General features: G+C 47.9%; 1 protein-coding gene across 1 annotated transcript in view; it reads right to left on the bottom strand.

Moving 5' to 3' along the window:
- Positions 1-1,912: 1,912 nt before the first annotated feature.
- Positions 1,913-17,027, bottom strand: part of LOC122547394 (plectin-like) — a 208,692-nt gene continuing 193,577 nt past the window's right edge. The window contains 2 exon segments of the mRNA XM_087987780.1: positions 1,913-2,478; positions 3,677-15,682. Of these exon segments, the coding sequence (XP_087843906.1) occupies positions 4,493-15,682 (11,190 nt within the window). The 3' untranslated portion in view covers positions 1,913-2,478; positions 3,677-4,492.

The raw sequence follows: 17,027 nt of genomic DNA, 5'->3' as shown, positions 1-17,027 counted from the left end.
GTGGGTTCTGTCCTGTGTCAGTGCTGTAGCCCAGTGTTATATGGTGTGGGTTCTGTCCTGTGTCAGTGCTGTACCCCAGTGTTATACGGTGTGGGTTCTGTCCTGTGTCAGTGCTGTACCCCAGTGTCATACGGTATGTGTTGTGTCCTGCGTCAGTGCTGTACCCCAGTGTTATACGGTGTGGTTTCTGTCCTGCGTCAGTGCTGTACCCCAGTGTTATACGGTGTGGGTTGTGTCCTGCGTCAGTGCTGTACCCCAGTGTTATACGGTGTGGGTTCTGTCCTGTGTCAGTGCTGTAGCCCAGTGTTATGCGGTGTGGGTTCGGTCCTGTGTCAGTGCTGTACCCCAGTGTTATACGGTGTGGGTTGTGTCCTGTGTCAGTGCTGTACCCCAGTGTTATACGGTGTGTGTTCTGTCCTGCGTCAGTGCTGTACCCCAGTGTTATACGGTGTAGGTTCTGTCCTGTGTCAGTGCTGTACCCCAGTGTTATACTGTGTGGGTTGTGTCCTGTGTCAGTGCTGTACCCCAGTGTTATACGGTGTGGGTTCTGTCCTGTGTCAGTGCTGTACCCCAGTGTTATACGGTGTGGGTTCTGTCCTGTGTCAGTGCTGTACCCCAGTGTTATACGGTGTGGGTTCTGTCCTGTGTCAGTGCTGTACCCCAGTGTTATACGGTGTGGGTTCTGTCCTGTGTCAGTGCTGTACCCCAGTGTTATACGGTGTGGGTTGTGTCCTGTGTCAGTGCTGTACCCCAGTGTTATACGGTGTGGGTTCTGTCCTGCGTCAGTGCTGTACCCCAGTGTTATACGGTGTGGGTTCTGTCCTGTGTCAGTGCTGTAGCCCAGTGTTATACGGTGTGGGTTGTGTCCTGCGTCAGTGCTGTACCCCAGTGTTATACGGTGTGGGTTCTGTCCTGTGTCAGTGCTGTACCCCAGTGTTATACGGTGTGGGTTCTGTCCTGCGTCAGTGCTGTAGCCCAGTGTTATGCGGTGTGGGTTGTGTCCTGTGTCAGTGCTGTACCCCAGTGTTATACGGTGTGTGTTCTGTCCTGCGTCAGTGCTGTAGCCCAGTGTTATACGGTGTGTGTTCTGTCCTGTGTCAGTGCTGTAGCCCAGTGTTATACGGTGTGGGTTCTGGCCTGTGTCAGTGCTGTACCCCAGTGTTATACGGTGTGGGTTCGGTCCTGTGTCAGTGCTGTACCCCAGTGTTATACGGTGTGGGTTCTGTCCTGAGTCAGTGCTGTACCCCAGTGTTATACGGTGTGTGTTCTGTCCTGCGTCAGTGTTGTAGCCCAGTGTTATACAGTGTGGGTTCTGTCCTGCGTCAGTGCTGTATCCCAGTGTTATACGTTGTGGGTTGTGTCCTGTGTCAGTGCTGTACCCCAGTGTTATACGGTGTGGGTTGTGTCCTGTGTCAGTGCTGTAGCCCAGTGTTATACGGTGTGTGTTCTGTCCTGTGTCAGTGCTGTACCCCAGTGTTATACGGTGTGGGTTGTGTCCTGTGTCAGTGCTGTACCCCAGTGTTATACGGTGTGGGTTCTGTCCTGTGTCAGTGCAGTAGCCCAGTGTTATACGGTGTGGGTTCTGTCCTGTGTCAGTGCTGTACCCCAGTGTTATACGGTGTGGGTTGTGTCCTGTGTCAGTGCTGTAGCCCAGTGTTATACGGTGTGTGTTCTGTCCTGTGTCAGTGCTGTACCCCAGTGTTATACGGTGTGGGTTCTGTCCTGTGTCAGTGCTGTACCCCAGTGTTATACGGTGTGGGTTGTGTCCTGTGTCAGTTCAGTATCCCTGAGCTGATTCACTGGTGTCGAGTTTCCGGCCTACCCGTGTCCCGATCGTGCCTCCAGTTTGTGGTACGTTTGACCTGCTTTGTTATGAAATGCAATGTGAGCAATTTGCAGAAAGGTTTACCTGTTTTTATATATTAATATCTTTTTAATTTTCCCTTGCAACAAGGTTTCTTTTAACAACTTATCGTCTGTACAGCTGATGGAGGTGTTTAATCTCCAGGGGTTTGTCTGGATTGCAATCAGTTAGTGTGTTAATCGCACTGTTTGATATAAACAGGCTCATTCAAACGTGAAGGATTCTCCTGAATGAGTTAGTAAGGCATGCAGCTCAAAACAAAAACACATTACATGAACAACATAAAAGGGTTGAGTTAATCACTGAACTGAAAGGCAACAAAGCGAGCTGGGGAAAGTAATGGCTGGGACAGTGTTCATCTTGCTGACAGGATGGTATCTGAGCTCCAGTTTCAGCTCCCTACGACCGGGCACTGAGTCCTCACAGATCAGGCATCGCAGCTTCCACTGTCAAGAACAGTGAGCCTCCTGTGACTCTGTCCTGGTCTCCGCTGGGATTCCGGAATGTTCTGGTGTGACAGCGTTCTGGAGGCTACACCTGCTGGTAGGTCAAGATTTGCTTCACTCTCCATCACTGTGTCACTGACATCACTCTCTGAATAAGGTGCAATGGGGCTGGAACGAAAAGGAAACAGGTGACTGCAGCTGAACAACAAAGGAGACCAATAAAGAGACATCAGCCAATGATCCCAGAAAATGATACAATCCCAGTGCAGCCTTTTATCCCAAATCCTGGTCAGGCCCTGTCATTGTGGAGATGACCTTCATGTCATTGTCCTGCACTCCCCCTGGGTACAGGGCTCTCTATGGGACTAGGGAGCTAACCACATGGGGACAAACATTGAAACATACTATGGAAGAGGTCCTTCAGCCCATCACACTCTTACCATCAGAATCTCACACAATCTATACTCCTCCCACTTCCCACACTTAGCCTTTAGTCTTGTACGTTACAACATTTCATGGCTCATCCAGGTACCTTGTCAAGGTTGTGATGTTTCCTTCCTCAACTCTCTTCCCAGGCACTACGTTCCAGACCCTCCACCCTCTCCTGAAGGCCCCCTCTGAACCTTCCACCTTTTCCCCTAAACTCATGCCCGTTGTTAATGACGCCTTGGCCCAGGGAAACAGCTGCTTCCTACTCGCCCTGTGCTCAGGAAAGCATGTTCCTCACTCCAGTCCAACCAACAACCCCCATCCCCTCTCAGAGGGGACTGCTCCCACACCCACACTCCACCCCACCCTCGGAAAAGGGTCTACTCTCTTCCTATAGTTTATTCTCATATGAGGTGGAAGAGACGGATGGAGGGGGAGAGAAGGTGAGTGATGGGGTGACAGTGTGAGTGAGGGGACACAATGTGAGGGAGAGTGAGTGAGAGAGAGGGAGTGAGTGAGACGGAGAGCATAAGTGAGGAGCAGAGGTGAGTGAGAGAGAGGGTGAAGGAGAGTGAGTGAGTGAGTGAGAGGCAGAGAGTGAGTGAGTGAATGAGAGGGAGAGAGTGAGTGAGTGAGTGAGAGGGAGAGATTGGGTGAGGGTGTGAGGGGGAGGGAAAGAAAGGGAGTGAGTGGGTGAGGGTGTGAGGAGGGAGATAGGGTGTGAGGGTGAGGGAGAGAGTGGGTGAAGGTGAATGAGGGATAGAGAGGGGGACAGAGGGTAACTGTGGGTGGGAGGGAGAGAGTCAGTGAGGGGAAGGGAAGGGGGAGTGAGGGTGGGTGTAGACAGTGTGTGAGGGGGAATAGGGACATTGAGTGAGATTAGTATGGGATTGAGGGAGTACTGTTGTGGGTGAGGAGTAGGTTTTCTCTCACTTACCTCCTGTGAAGCGGCTGCATTGAGGGCAGCCGGGAGGAATCTTGATGTGAGCACCATCAGTTTATGTCCACAGAGAGATGTCAGCCAGAGTGGGGCCTAGGTCAGTAACTGCAGGCTGGTTTCTCCAGGAGGCTGTTTGGGAGCTGTCCTGGTTTACACAAGGAGTCTGAATGATCATGAAAACAGTCAGTGCAGTGGAGACACATGGTGTAAGGGGAGAGTTGGCTGGAGTATTCCAGTAACTGACTGGAACACCCAAGTCAAGGATGGTTCAATAAATTTGAAAGACGGCACCTTGTTAATATTTGGTTTCTTTTCAAACAGCATCAAGTCTTTGTTATAGTTCAATGGAAGAGAAGCTCTTAATACTTGCAGCATATTTGTTTTAAAATAGAAAGCGAGATATCTGGGCACGCTGTGGGTCAGTGCATTCACCAAGAAAGTTACGAGGTTTGGATATTGAACTCCTCCCCACTGACAGAGTAAGATGAGGATATGGCAGCAGTGGTGTCAGGGTCCCCCCTGCTCCACAAATAGCAACAGAATCGGCCCCATCGGGAAACAGAGATTAATCAGATCTGGATAAATAGTCTCTTTTTGTTCCAAACATATACATTCCATTGGATTAACTTCAAATCACTAGATTATTTAAAACTCAGAGGGACCGAGGTGATGGAAAATTAAAACAAATTTCTCTCCTATATTTTTATCAGAATAATGGTGTCCCTTGCTGTCCTTTACAGAGACTATGGTTTTGGTTATTTGCTAGTTGTGGAGCAGGGTGAGGGGGAAGGGGGCCTGGGGACAGTGGTCTTGCTACATCATCGACACTTGTAGAAGCTGCGTCTGTGTAAACACGGAGCTCTCGTCTGGGTTAGGGAGTGGCCGAGAGCTCATGGACATGGTCACCATCTCCCGCCCTCCAGGAACAGTGGAGGCCAATCTGCGGCCGTAACTGGACGACGTGTATGAGGATGATGAGAAGGACATGGAGTAACCAGATCCTGACGCGTCAAAGCTTCCTCGTCTGGAGCCTGTTCTAGAACCAGTTCTTGAACCTGATCGAGAACCTGCGGATGAGCCAGCTCCGCTGACGTTGTAGGGACTATAGAAACCTTTGGTCGATTGTGATGATGCTTCAAGCAAACGCAAGCCTGTCCCTTCTTCAATCATCGATCGGTCCATTGCATCCTTGTAGGAAATCTTCAGCTTTGTTTTGGGACAGGTTATATATTTTGTATGAGCTCCAACATCCCTCAGTTTCTGGGCAGTACGGGCATCGATGGTGCCTTTTTGTAAAGCTTCATCCAGAGAGACTCGTCCAGTGACATCAGGTTCAATCAGTCCACCAGTCAGATACTGTACCTCCAAGAATCTCTGGCCTGCTTCGTAATATAACCAGCCTTTCTTCAAGGCCTGTGCAGCGGACATTTTTGTCTTGGTTCTTGGATCTTCAAATCCATTGAATGCTTTCTGAGCCAGGTTGATCCTGTCCACCATGATCTTGTCTACAAGGGAGTGAGCAACAGCATCGGTGACTGAATACTTCTCTCCTGTAGTGGGATCAATGATTCCACCTGTACAGGCCTGGGCCTCCAGTAACCTCTGACCACTGATGTTGTCCACCAAGTTACGATGCATGGCTTCTGTGATGGAGACTTTCTCGAGAGTATCTGTGTCCAAGATGCCAGCAACTGGACACGTCTCCTCCACTGGATCATTCCATGTAACCATGTGACTTCTCATGGGACTTGCTTGTTGGCTTGTGTACGAAGATGAGGAGCCAACTGAGGAAGTCCTTGAACGGAACCCACTCATGTTTCCTGACAACATATCAGCAAATTCCGTGATGGATAACGCTCCAGAGCGATACAGGTCTAAAGAACCCTGATCAATCAGCCCTTTGGACAGTGCATCATCGATATCGTACTGTCTTCCTGATCGTTTGTCAGTGATGACTGACTTCACCACACCATCTGATGAAGAGATTGTCACCTCCTCCCATTCACATTCCTGTTCAGAAAGCTCTGTGTAAGTCTGATGATCAATGAGTCCTTTACGATAAGCCTCATAAACAGACATCTCTTTGCCAGTTTCAGGATCCACAATGACCACTCGCCGTTTGCGAACAGATGACTTGGATGAAGTCTTCCTTTCTCTCTTCTTATCTTTCAGAATGAGTAAACAGAGGCCAGTATCAGAATCGACCACGCAACGCTCCTTCAGCTGCAGGTAGGTGAGGTTTTCCTCAGTGTTTGGATCGAAGAAGCCCTTTGTGTCGTCACCTGGGTCTGACAGGATCTTGTTCATCTCTTCATCAAACAGGCCTCGTTTGTAGGCCACCTCAACAGGCAGGCGATGACTGTACTCTGGGTCAATGATCCCACCCGTAGCAATCTGCGATTCCAACAGACGAATCCCATGATCTTTCAGAATCAGACTTTTCTGCATGGCTTGAAACAGAGACAGCAGTTCACCTGAGTAAGGATCTCTGTAACCAGTAACTGCTCTCTCAGCCGAGAGAAGTTTATCCTTAAACTCTGGACCCACCACTCCCATTTTCACAGCATCACTCACTGTTAACTTTAAATTTTTAATGGGATCAATCATGTAACCAGTTGCTGCTTGAGCCTCCAACAACTCAAAGGCTGTTCCAGGTCGAATCATACCTTTCTTCATGGCTTGGTAAATGGTTAATCGCTCTTTGGTAGCTTCAACAAACACTCCTGAAATACAACTGGTACCTTCCAAGTATTTCTTGATGCTGTCGCTGACTTGTTCCACAGTGATTTCACCTTCCAGTAACTGTGCAGCATCAGAACTTGTGATGATATCTGACGCAACAAGTTGCTCCATTGTGATCTGTTTACGGAGACCTTTAAAGACCAACCTCTTCCTGTCCGTCAGAGTCAGCAGGCGCTGGCCTGAGTTTTCATCGACCCTGCACCGCTTCAGCAGCTGAGTGTAACTCATGGGTTCTTCAGTGCTGGGGTCATGAAAGCCTTGGGGCCCCTCTGTGGGATCTGTCAGCAGGCTGTATGTCTCGCGGTCAAGATAGCCACGCTGGTAGGCCGTCTCCAGAGGAAGGTGGTAGCTGTATTCTGGGTCAATAATGCCACCTGTGACTAACTGGGCATCCAGTAGCCTCAGCACATACTCCTTCGCAATGAGGCCTTTCTTCATGGCTTGGAAAAGTGAGATGGTCTTCCCAGTATAAGGGTCTCGGTAGCCAGTGACTGCTCGTTCAGCTGAAAGCAGTCTGTCATGGAGCTCAGGACCCACGAGACCTTCTCTCACTGCCTCATCTACAGACAGCCTCTTATTCTTCACCGGGTCCAACATGAAGCCAGTGGCAGCCTGCGCTTCCAACAGAGCATCAGTTATCTCAGGTTTCACCAAACCCTTCTTCATTGCGTGGTATAATGTTAACACTTCCTTCCCAGCACATTTATAAATCCCACTTATAGCTCCTGTTCCAAACAGGTACTTCCTGACTGACTCCATCTCACAGACTTGCTGCACAGTTAATCGCTTGTCCTTCAGCATATTCAGTGTTTCCATGTCAATAATTTTGGAGGAATAAAGCTGATCAGCTGTGATCTTACCCCTGAAAGTATTAAATGTAATCATTTCATAGCCTCTGCGGATTTCCACCTGCTGAATAATCTCAATAATTACCACAACCAAACGCTCACGTGTAATCTTTCCTGAACGATAGTCTCTTGTTAACCTGAGCCGCTCTTTCTCAGTAAGTAACTCAGAGTTCAGGATCTCCCAAACGCTCATGGATTTCCCACCAAGTGTTCCTTCAGGAAGCTCCACAGTCGTGTTCTCAAATACCTCTCTTGTTTCAACCTCACTGTGCACCATACTTTCAACCACCTGGGGAATCTGGCTGTCCTTTATTGGGATGAGGTAGAGTCCAGTCTCTGGATCTGTTACGCACCTCTCCTTTAGCTGCTGATAGGTGAGGTCTTCATCAGTGTTAGGGTCCAGGAACCCTTTGGTGTCATCGGCAGCAGCAGACAGAATCTTGTTCATCTCCTGATCAAACATTCCTCGTTGGTAGGCCACATCGACAGGCAGTCGGTGACTGTGCACAGGGTCAATGATGCCTCCTGTGGCAATCTGTGCCTCAAGGAGACGGATCCCATTACCCTTCGACACAAGATCCTTCGTGATCGCTTCAAATAAGGAGATCTTGCGGCCAGTGTAAGGGTCAGTGTACCCAGTCACAGCTTTCTCTGCTGACAGAAGCTTCTCGTGGAGCTCTGGGCCTACCAGACCTTCTTTAACTGCCTCGTCGACAGTGAGGGTTCGATTCTTCACAGGGTCAACAATAAACCCTGAACCTGCCTGAGCTTCCAGCAAGGCCTCTGCTGTGCTTGGACTCAACATATTCTTCTTCATTGCTTCGTAAAAGCTCATCTTTGTCTTTGTTGGTTCAATAAACACTCCAGCGATACTGTCTGACCCCTGCAGGTACCTCTTCACTGAATCTAACTTGCCAACATCTTCTGGTGTTGCTTTTCCCTTCTGAAGCCCATCAAATGTCTTCTTGTCAATGATCTTCGATTCGAGTAACTCACTGGCAGGAACCTTGTCTCTCAGACCATCTAATGTTATTTGTGACTTTTTCTTCACCTCAGTTTCCTCAATAATTGTAACAACAATTGTAATGATCTTTTCCACGGTGACTTTTCCTGATCTGTACTGTCGGATAAGGTCCCGACGTTGTTCCTCAGTGAAATACTCGGAGTGTATCAATTCCCAGATGGTGACCGTTTTGCCAGAGAATTTTCCGGATGGGACAGACACTGCAGCATTTCGGAAAACCTCTTTAGTCACCTCCTCAGGGTGAACATCCACACGTTTAGTTGCCTCTTCTGTCAATGGTAACAGAAGAAGTGATGTCTCAGGATCAGTTCGACATTTCTCCCTCAGCTGTTGGTACGTGACACGTTCATCTGTGTTTGGTTCAGTGAAGCCTTTAGTGTCATCGCTAGACGTGGACAACGTTTTACTCATCTCCTCATCCAACATGCCCCTCTTGTAGGCCACCTCGATGGGTAGACGATGGCTGGTCACAGGGTCAATGATACCACCAGATGCCAACTGGGCATCCAAGAGAGGCACGCCATGTTTCTTGGGTACGAGGTCCTTCTGCATTGCCTCAAATAAGGAGATCTTGCGGCCAGTGTAAGGGTCAGTGTACCCAGTCACAGCTTTCTCTGCTGACAGAAGTTTCTCGTGGAGCTCTGGGCCTACCAGACCTTCTTTAACTGCCTCATCGACAGTGAAGGTTCGATTCTTCACAGGGTCAACAATAAACCCTGAACCTGCCTGAGCTTCCAGCAAGGCCTCTGCTGTGCTTGGACTCAACATATTCTTCTTCATTGCTTCATAAAAGCTCATCTTTGTCTTTGTTGGTTCAATAAACACTCCAGCGATACTATCTGACCCCTGCAGGTACCTCTTCACTGAATCTAACTTGCCAACATCTTCTGGTATTGCTTTTCCCTTCTGAAGCCCATCAAATGTCTTCTTGTCAATGATCTTCGATTCGAGTAACTCACTGGCAGGAACCTTGTCTCTCAGACCATCAAACAGAAGCTGTGGTTTCTTCTTTGCTTCTTTCTCCTCAATCACCGTGATGACAATTCTGATGATCTTCTCAACTGTGACCTTTCCTGATCGGTATTGTCGAATCAGATCCCTCCTTTGTTCCTCAGTGAAATACTCAGAATTAATCAGCTCCCAGATGGTGACTGTTTTCCCAGTGAAAGTGCCAGCAGGAACGGAGACTGTTGTCTTTTTAAAAGTATCTTTTGTCTGTTCCTCATCATAAGCTGGTTTCAAGGCAACAGCTTTCTCACTCAAAGGCAGCAGGTAAACCCCAGTTGTATCATCCTTTATGCATCTGTCTTTCAGCTCTTGGTAAGTGAGGGTCTCCTCTGTGTTTGGATCATAAAATCCTTTATTGTCATCACTGGGAGTAGACAACATGCGAGTCATCTCCTCATCCAACATGCCCCTCTTGTAGGCCACCTCGATGGGTAGACGATGGCTGGTCACAGGGTCAATGATACCACCAGATGCCAACTGGGCATCCAAGAGGCGTAACCCATGTTCCTTGTGAAGAAGGTTCTTTGCGATCGCTTCAAATAAGGAGATCTTGCGGCCAGTGTAAGGGTCAGTGTACCCAGTCACAGCTTTCTCTGCTGACAGAAGTTTCTCATGGAGCTCTGGGCCGACCAGACCTTCTTTAACTGCCTCATCGACAGTGAGGGTTCGATTCTTCACAGGGTCAACAATAAACCCTGAACCTGCCTGAGCTTCCAGCAAGGCCTCTGCTGTGCTTGGACTCAACATATTCTTCTTCATTGCTTCGTAAAAGCTCATCTTTGTCTTTGTTGGTTCAATAAACACTCCAGCGATACTGTCTGACCCCTGCAGGTACCTCTTCACTGAATCTAACTTGCCAACATCTTCTGGTGTTGCTTTTCCCTTCTGAAGCCCATCAAATGTCTTCTTGTCAATGATCTTCGATTCGAGTAACTCACTGGCAGGAACCTTGTCTCTCAGACCATCAAAGTGAGGCTGCTTTTTAGCTTCACTCTCACCAATAATTGTAACAACAATTGTAATGATCTTTTCCACGGTGACTTTTCCTGATCTGTACTGTCGGATAAGGTCCCGACGTTGTTCCTCAGTGAAATACTCGGAGTGTATCAATTCCCAGATGGTGACCGTTTTGCCAGAGAATTTTCCGGATGGGACAGACACTGCAGCATTTCGGAAAACCTCTTTAGTCACCTCCTCAGGGTGAACATCCACACGTTTAGTTGCCTCTTCTGTCAATGGTAACAGAAGAAGTGATGTCTCAGGATCAGTTCGACATTTCTCCCTCAGCTGTTGGTACGTGACACGTTCATCTGTGTTTGGTTCAGTGAAGCCTTTAGTGTCATCGCTAGACGTGGACAACGTTTTACTCATCTCCTCATCCAACATGCCCCTCTTGTAGGCCACCTCGATGGGTAGACGATGGCTGGTCACAGGGTCAATGATACCACCAGATGCCAACTGGGCATCCAAGAGAGGCACGCCATGTTTCTTGGGTACGAGGTCCTTCTGCATTGCCTCAAATAAGGAGATCTTGCGGCCAGTGTAAGGGTCAGTGTACCCAGTCACAGCTTTCTCTGCTGACAGAAGTTTCTCGTGGAGCTCTGGGCCTACCAGACCTTCTTTAACTGCCTCATCGACAGTGAGGGTTCGATTCTTCACAGGGTCAACAATAAACCCTGAACCTGCCTGAGCTTCCAGCAAGGCCTCTGCTGTGCTTGGACTCAACATATTCTTCTTCATTGCTTCATAAAAGCTCATCTTTGTCTTTGTTGGTTCAATAAACACTCCAGCGATACTATCTGACCCCTGCAGGTACCTCTTCACTGAATCTAACTTGCCAACATCTTCTGGTATTGCTTTTCCCTTCTGAAGCCCATCAAATGTCTTCTTGTCAATGATCTTCGATTCGAGTAACTCACTGGCAGGAACCTTGTCTCTCAGACCATCAAATAGAAGCTGTGGTTTCTTCTTTGCTTCTTTCTCCTCAATCACCGTGATGACAATTCTGATGATCTTCTCAACTGTGACCTTTCCTGATCGGTATTGTCGAATCAGATCCCTCCTTTGTTCCTCAGTGAAATACTCAGAATTAATCAGCTCCCAGATGGTGACTGTTTTCCCAGTGAAAGTGCCAGCAGGAACGGAGACTGTTGTCTTTTTAAAAGTATCTTTTGTCTGTTCCTCATCATAAGCTGGTTTCAAGGCAACAGCTTTCTCACTCAAAGGCAGCAGGTAAACCCCAGTTGTATCATCCTTTATGCATCTGTCTTTCAGCTCTTGGTAAGTGAGGGTCTCCTCTGTGTTTGGATCATAAAATCCTTTATTGTCATCACTGGGAGTAGACAACATGCGAGTCATCTCCTCATCCAACATGCCCCTCTTGTAGGCCACCTCGATGGGTAGACGATGGCTGGTCACAGGGTCAATGATACCACCAGATGCCAACTGGGCATCCAAGAGGCGTAACCCATGTTCCTTATGAAGAAGGTTCTTTGCGATCGCTTCAAATAAGGAGATCTTGCGGCCAGTGTAAGGGTCAGTGTACCCAGTCACAGCTTTCTCTGCTGACAGAAGTTTCTCATGGAGCTCTGGGCCGACCAGACCTTCTTTAACTGCCTCATCGACAGTGAGGGTTCGATTCTTCACAGGGTCAACAATAAACCCTGAACCTGCCTGAGCTTCCAGCAAGGCCTCTGCTGTGCTTGGACTCAACATATTCTTCTTGATTGCTTCGTAAAAGCTCATCTTTGTCCTTGTTGGTTCAATAAACACTCCAGCGATACTGTCTGACCCCTGCAGGTACCTCTTCACTGAATCTAACTTGCCAACATCTTCTGGTGTTGCTTTTCCCTTCTGAAGCCCATCAAATGTCTTCTTGTCAATGATCTTCGATTCGAGTAACTCACTGGCAGGAACCTTGTCTCTCAGACCATCAAAGTGAGGCTGCTTTTTAGCTTCACTCTCACCAATAATTGTAACAACAATTGTAATGATCTTTTCCACGGTGACTTTTCCTGATCTGTACTGTCGGATAAGGTCCCGACGTTGTTCCTCAGTGAAATACTCGGAGTGTATCAATTCCCAGATGGTGACCGTTTTGCCAGAGAATTTTCCGGATGGGACAGACACTGCAGCATTTCGGAAAACCTCTTTAGTCACCTCCTCAGGGTGAACATCCACACGTTTAGTTGCCTCTTCTGTCAATGGTAACAGAAGAAGTGATGTCTCAGGATCAGTTCGACATTTCTCCCTCAGCTGTTGGTACGTGACACGTTCATCTGTGTTTGGTTCAGTGAAGCCTTTAGTGTCATCGCTAGACGTGGACAACGTTTTACTCATCTCCTCATCCAACATGCCCCTCTTGTAGGCCACCTCGATGGGTAGACGATGGCTGGTCACAGGGTCAATGATACCACCAGATGCCAACTGGGCATCCAAGAGAGGCACGCCATGTTTCTTGGGTACGAGGTCCTTCTGCATTGCCTCAAATAAGGAGATCTTGCGGCCAGTGTAAGGGTCAGTGTACCCAGTCACAGCTTTCTCTGCTGACAGAAGTTTCTCGTGGAGCTCTGGGCCTACCAGACCTTCTTTAACTGCCTCATCGACAGTGAAGGTTCGATTCTTCACAGGGTCAACAATAAACCCTGAACCTGCCTGAGCTTCCAGCAAGGCCTCTGCTGTGCTTGGACTCAACATATTCTTCTTCATTGCTTCATAAAAGCTCATCTTTGTCTTTGTTGGTTCAATAAACACTCCAGCGATACTATCTGACCCCTGCAGGTACCTCTTCACTGAATCTAACTTGCCAACATCTTCTGGTATTGCTTTTCCCTTCTGAAGCCCATCAAATGTCTTCTTGTCAATGATCTTCGATTCGAGTAACTCACTGGCAGGAACCTTGTCTCTCAGACCATCAAACAGAAGCTGTGGTTTCTTCTTTGCTTCTTTCTCCTCAATCACCGTGATGACAATTCTGATGATCTTCTCAACTGTGACCTTTCCTGATCGGTATTGTCGAATCAGATCCCTCCTTTGTTCCTCAGTGAAATACTCAGAATTAATCAGCTCCCAGATGGTGACTGTTTTCCCAGTGAAAGTGCCAGCAGGAACGGAGACTGTTGTCTTTTTAAAAGTATCTTTTGTCTGTTCCTCATCATAAGCTGGTTTCAAGGCAACAGCTTTCTCACTCAAAGGCAGCAGGTAAACCCCAGTTGTATCATCCTTTATGCATCTGTCTTTCAGCTCTTGGTAAGTGAGGGTCTCCTCTGTGTTTGGATCATAAAATCCTTTATTGTCATCACTGGGAGTAGACAACATGCGAGTCATCTCCTCATCCAACATGCCCCTCTTGTAGGCCACATCGATGGGTAGACGATGGCTAGTCACAGGGTCAATGATACCACCAGATGCCAACTGGGCATCCAAGAGGCGTAACCCATGTTCCTTATGAAGAAGGTTCTTTGCGATCGCTTCAAATAAGGAGATCTTGCGGCCAGTGTAAGGGTCAGTGTACCCAGTCACAGCTTTCTCTGCTGACAGAAGTTTCTCATGGAGCTCTGGGCCGACCAGACCTTCTTTAACTGCCTCATCGACAGTGAGGGTTCGATTCTTCACAGGGTCAACAATAAACCCTGAACCTGCCTGAGCTTCCAGCAAGGCCTCTGCTGTGCTTGGACTCAACATATTCTTCTTCATTGCTTCGTAAAAGCTCATCTTTGTCTTTGTTGGTTCAATAAACACTCCAGCGATACTGTCTGACCCCTGCAGGTACCTCTTCACTGAATCTAACTTGCCAACATCTTCTGGTGTTGCTTTTCCCTTCTGAAGCCCATCAAATGTCTTCTTGTCAATGATCTTCGATTCGAGTAACTCACTGGCAGGAACCTTGTCTCTCAGACCATCAAACAGAAGCTGTTTTTTAGCTTCACTCTCACCAATAATTGTAATGATGTATTTGATGATGCTTTCGATGGTGACTTTTCCTGATCTGTACTGTCGGATAAGGTCCCGACGTTGTTCCTCAGTGAAATACCCGGAGTGTATCAATTCCCAGATGGTGACTGTTTTACCAGAGTATTTTCCGGATGGGACAGACACTGTGGCTGTGCTGAAGATGTCACGTGTTTGTTCTGTTGTATAACCCTCCATGTGTGTCACTGCTTCATCTGTCAATGGTAACAGACAGAGTCCAGTCTCCGGGTCCACTTGACACCTGTCCATCAGTTGGAAATAAGTAAGGTACTCTTGGGTATTGGGGTCAAAATACCCTTTGGTTTCATCAGTGTCACTGGGAAGTGTTTTGCTCATTTTCTCATCAATGATGCCTTGCTTATAGCCCTGCTCCAAGGGTAGACGATGGCTGTTCAAAGGGTCAATGATGCCACCAGTCGCCATCTGAGCTTGCAGTAAACGGATTGCATGGTTTGGACTGATGAGGTCTTTCTTCATTGCTTCGAACAGGGAGATGGTGTTTCCCGTGTAGGGATCCCTGTAACCAGTCACCGCCCTCTCTGCAGACAGCAGCTTTTCCTGAAGTTCTGGTCCAACCACAGCTTCCTTAATGGCCTCATTGACTGGCAGCTTCTTGTTTTTGATGGGGTCAATGATGAAACCAGAAGCTGCCTGGGCCTCCAGCAGGCTTGTGGCTGTTGTAGGCTTCAATATTCCCTGTTTCATTGCCTGATAGATGCTAAGTTTCTCATTTCTAGGCTCAAGGATGAGACCAGCAATGCAGCTCTTGCCCTGCAGATAAGTCTTCAGGTTTTCTTTTTGGGACAGTTCCTGTACTGTTACCGAACCTTTCTTCAGTTTGTCCAACTGTTTCCTGCTCAAGATGCCAGCCTGCTGTAGACGACCAGCTGTCACTGGCTGACGAAGGCCACTAAACGTCAGTTTGGTGTCTTCACTTTCTGCAGCAGAGTCCACCATGTCTCTGCCATTGGAAATGGCTTTCACTGGAGTGACTGTTACTTGTTGAATTGGAGCCATCTCTTTGATCTTTTTCTGAGCTTCCAGTTGCTCTCTCAGGATCCGGTTCTCCTCAGCCAGCTGCTTCTCTTTCTGCTGTCTCTTCTCTTCCATTTCCTGCAATTCCTTTTGTTTATCGTGAACCAAATCCTCTGCCTCCTTTTGCTTTCTCAATGCCTCCTCCATACTGGCCTGAAGCCTGTGTTTCTCATCCTCCAGTTTCTTCATTTGGTCACTTTGCTCGTCCTTCAGGGATTGGGATTTCTTCAATTCATCTTCATAAAGTCGCTCTAACCTCTCCTTTTCCTCTTCAACCATCTTCTCCTTCTTTAGCAGAAGCTCTTTCTCACTGATGAAGGTTTGTTGAAGGATCTGAGTGGTCTCAGCAATTTCCTTCTTCTGTCCTGCTTCCATCTGTAAGATTTGAGTACAGGAAACCAACTGTTAATGATCGATTCTGACCAAAGACAGTATATAGACTGTTCACACATTGGACCCAATAACCCCGTCCCCATTAACCTATTACCTAACACAACAATAACCCACATATTACTGCCACCTTACTCACTGATTACTGACAAATGAGGAGGTTTAATAAGTGAGGCAGGGATTAAGGAGGGAGGGGGTTTGGAGTGAAGGTTGGGATAGAGTAAGGGGTAAAGACTGAGGCAAGGGATAAGGAATGAAGAAGGAGCGCAATGAGGGACAGAAGTAATGAGTGAGATGAGAGACCATCAATGAAGAAAAAAAGTGGGGAATCAAGAGAGGGATTATGAGGGAGGAGACAAAGCGACAATTGGATAGGTACATGGATAGGTGCTTAAACTAGGACAAATGTTCCGCACAACATCGTGGGCCGAAGGGCCTGTTCTGTGCTGTATTGTTTTATGTTCTCTGTACAAAGGTGCAATGTTATTGTTACTGGGGACCTGCTTTAAATTCCACCATGGCAAAGGGCAGAAGCTGGTAAGTGAATGTCAAAAGATGGTGTTAATTCTGACAGAAACCCACCTGGTTCATTCTGCACTTCAGGGAAGGAAATCTGCCAATCCTCACCTGGTCTGGCCTACATGTGACTCTACACCTACAGCAATGTGGTTGGCTCTCAGTTGTCCCTCTGAAATGGCCGGGCAAGCCGTTCAGTTGTATCAATCGTGACAAAGTCTCAAAGAAATGAAACCAGACGGTTCACCTGGCATCGACCTCAGCACCGGAAAAGACAACGGCAAAACCAGCTGTAACAACCGTGCACAGTCCCCCTCACTAACATCCGGGGGCTAGTGCCAACACTGGGAGAGCTGTCTCACAGCCTAGCCAAGCAACAGCCTGACACAGTCATACTCACAGACAGATAATGTCCCAGGCCCCACATCCCCATCCCTGGATATGTCCTGTCCCACCGGCAGGACAGACCCAGTAGACATGGCTCCACAGTGGGATACAGTCGGGAGGGAATTACCCTGGGAGTCCTCAACATTGACTCCGGACCCCAGGAAGTCTCACTGTTTCAGGTTAAACAAGGGCAAGGAAACCTCCTGCTGATCACCACATACCGCCCTCCCTCGGCTGATGAATTGGCATCCTCCATGTTGAACAACACTTTGAGGAAGCTGTGAGGATGGCAAGGTCACAGAATTAGAATTAGAATTTATTGTCACAGGTACACACATGAGTACAGTGAAAAGTCTAGAAGGCACCATTTACGGAACCATCTGAAACACAAAGGTATCCAGATACACATTCTTAAATACAAGCTCTT

The sequence above is a fragment of the Chiloscyllium plagiosum genome, unplaced genomic scaffold (genome assembly GCF_037043375.1).
Source record: "Chiloscyllium plagiosum isolate Xiang-an unplaced genomic scaffold, Cpla_swu_hap1 HiC_scaffold_5, whole genome shotgun sequence".
Taxonomy (NCBI): Eukaryota; Metazoa; Chordata; class Chondrichthyes; order Orectolobiformes; family Hemiscylliidae; genus Chiloscyllium; species Chiloscyllium plagiosum.
This window is presented reverse-complemented; position numbering and strand designations above follow the sequence as displayed.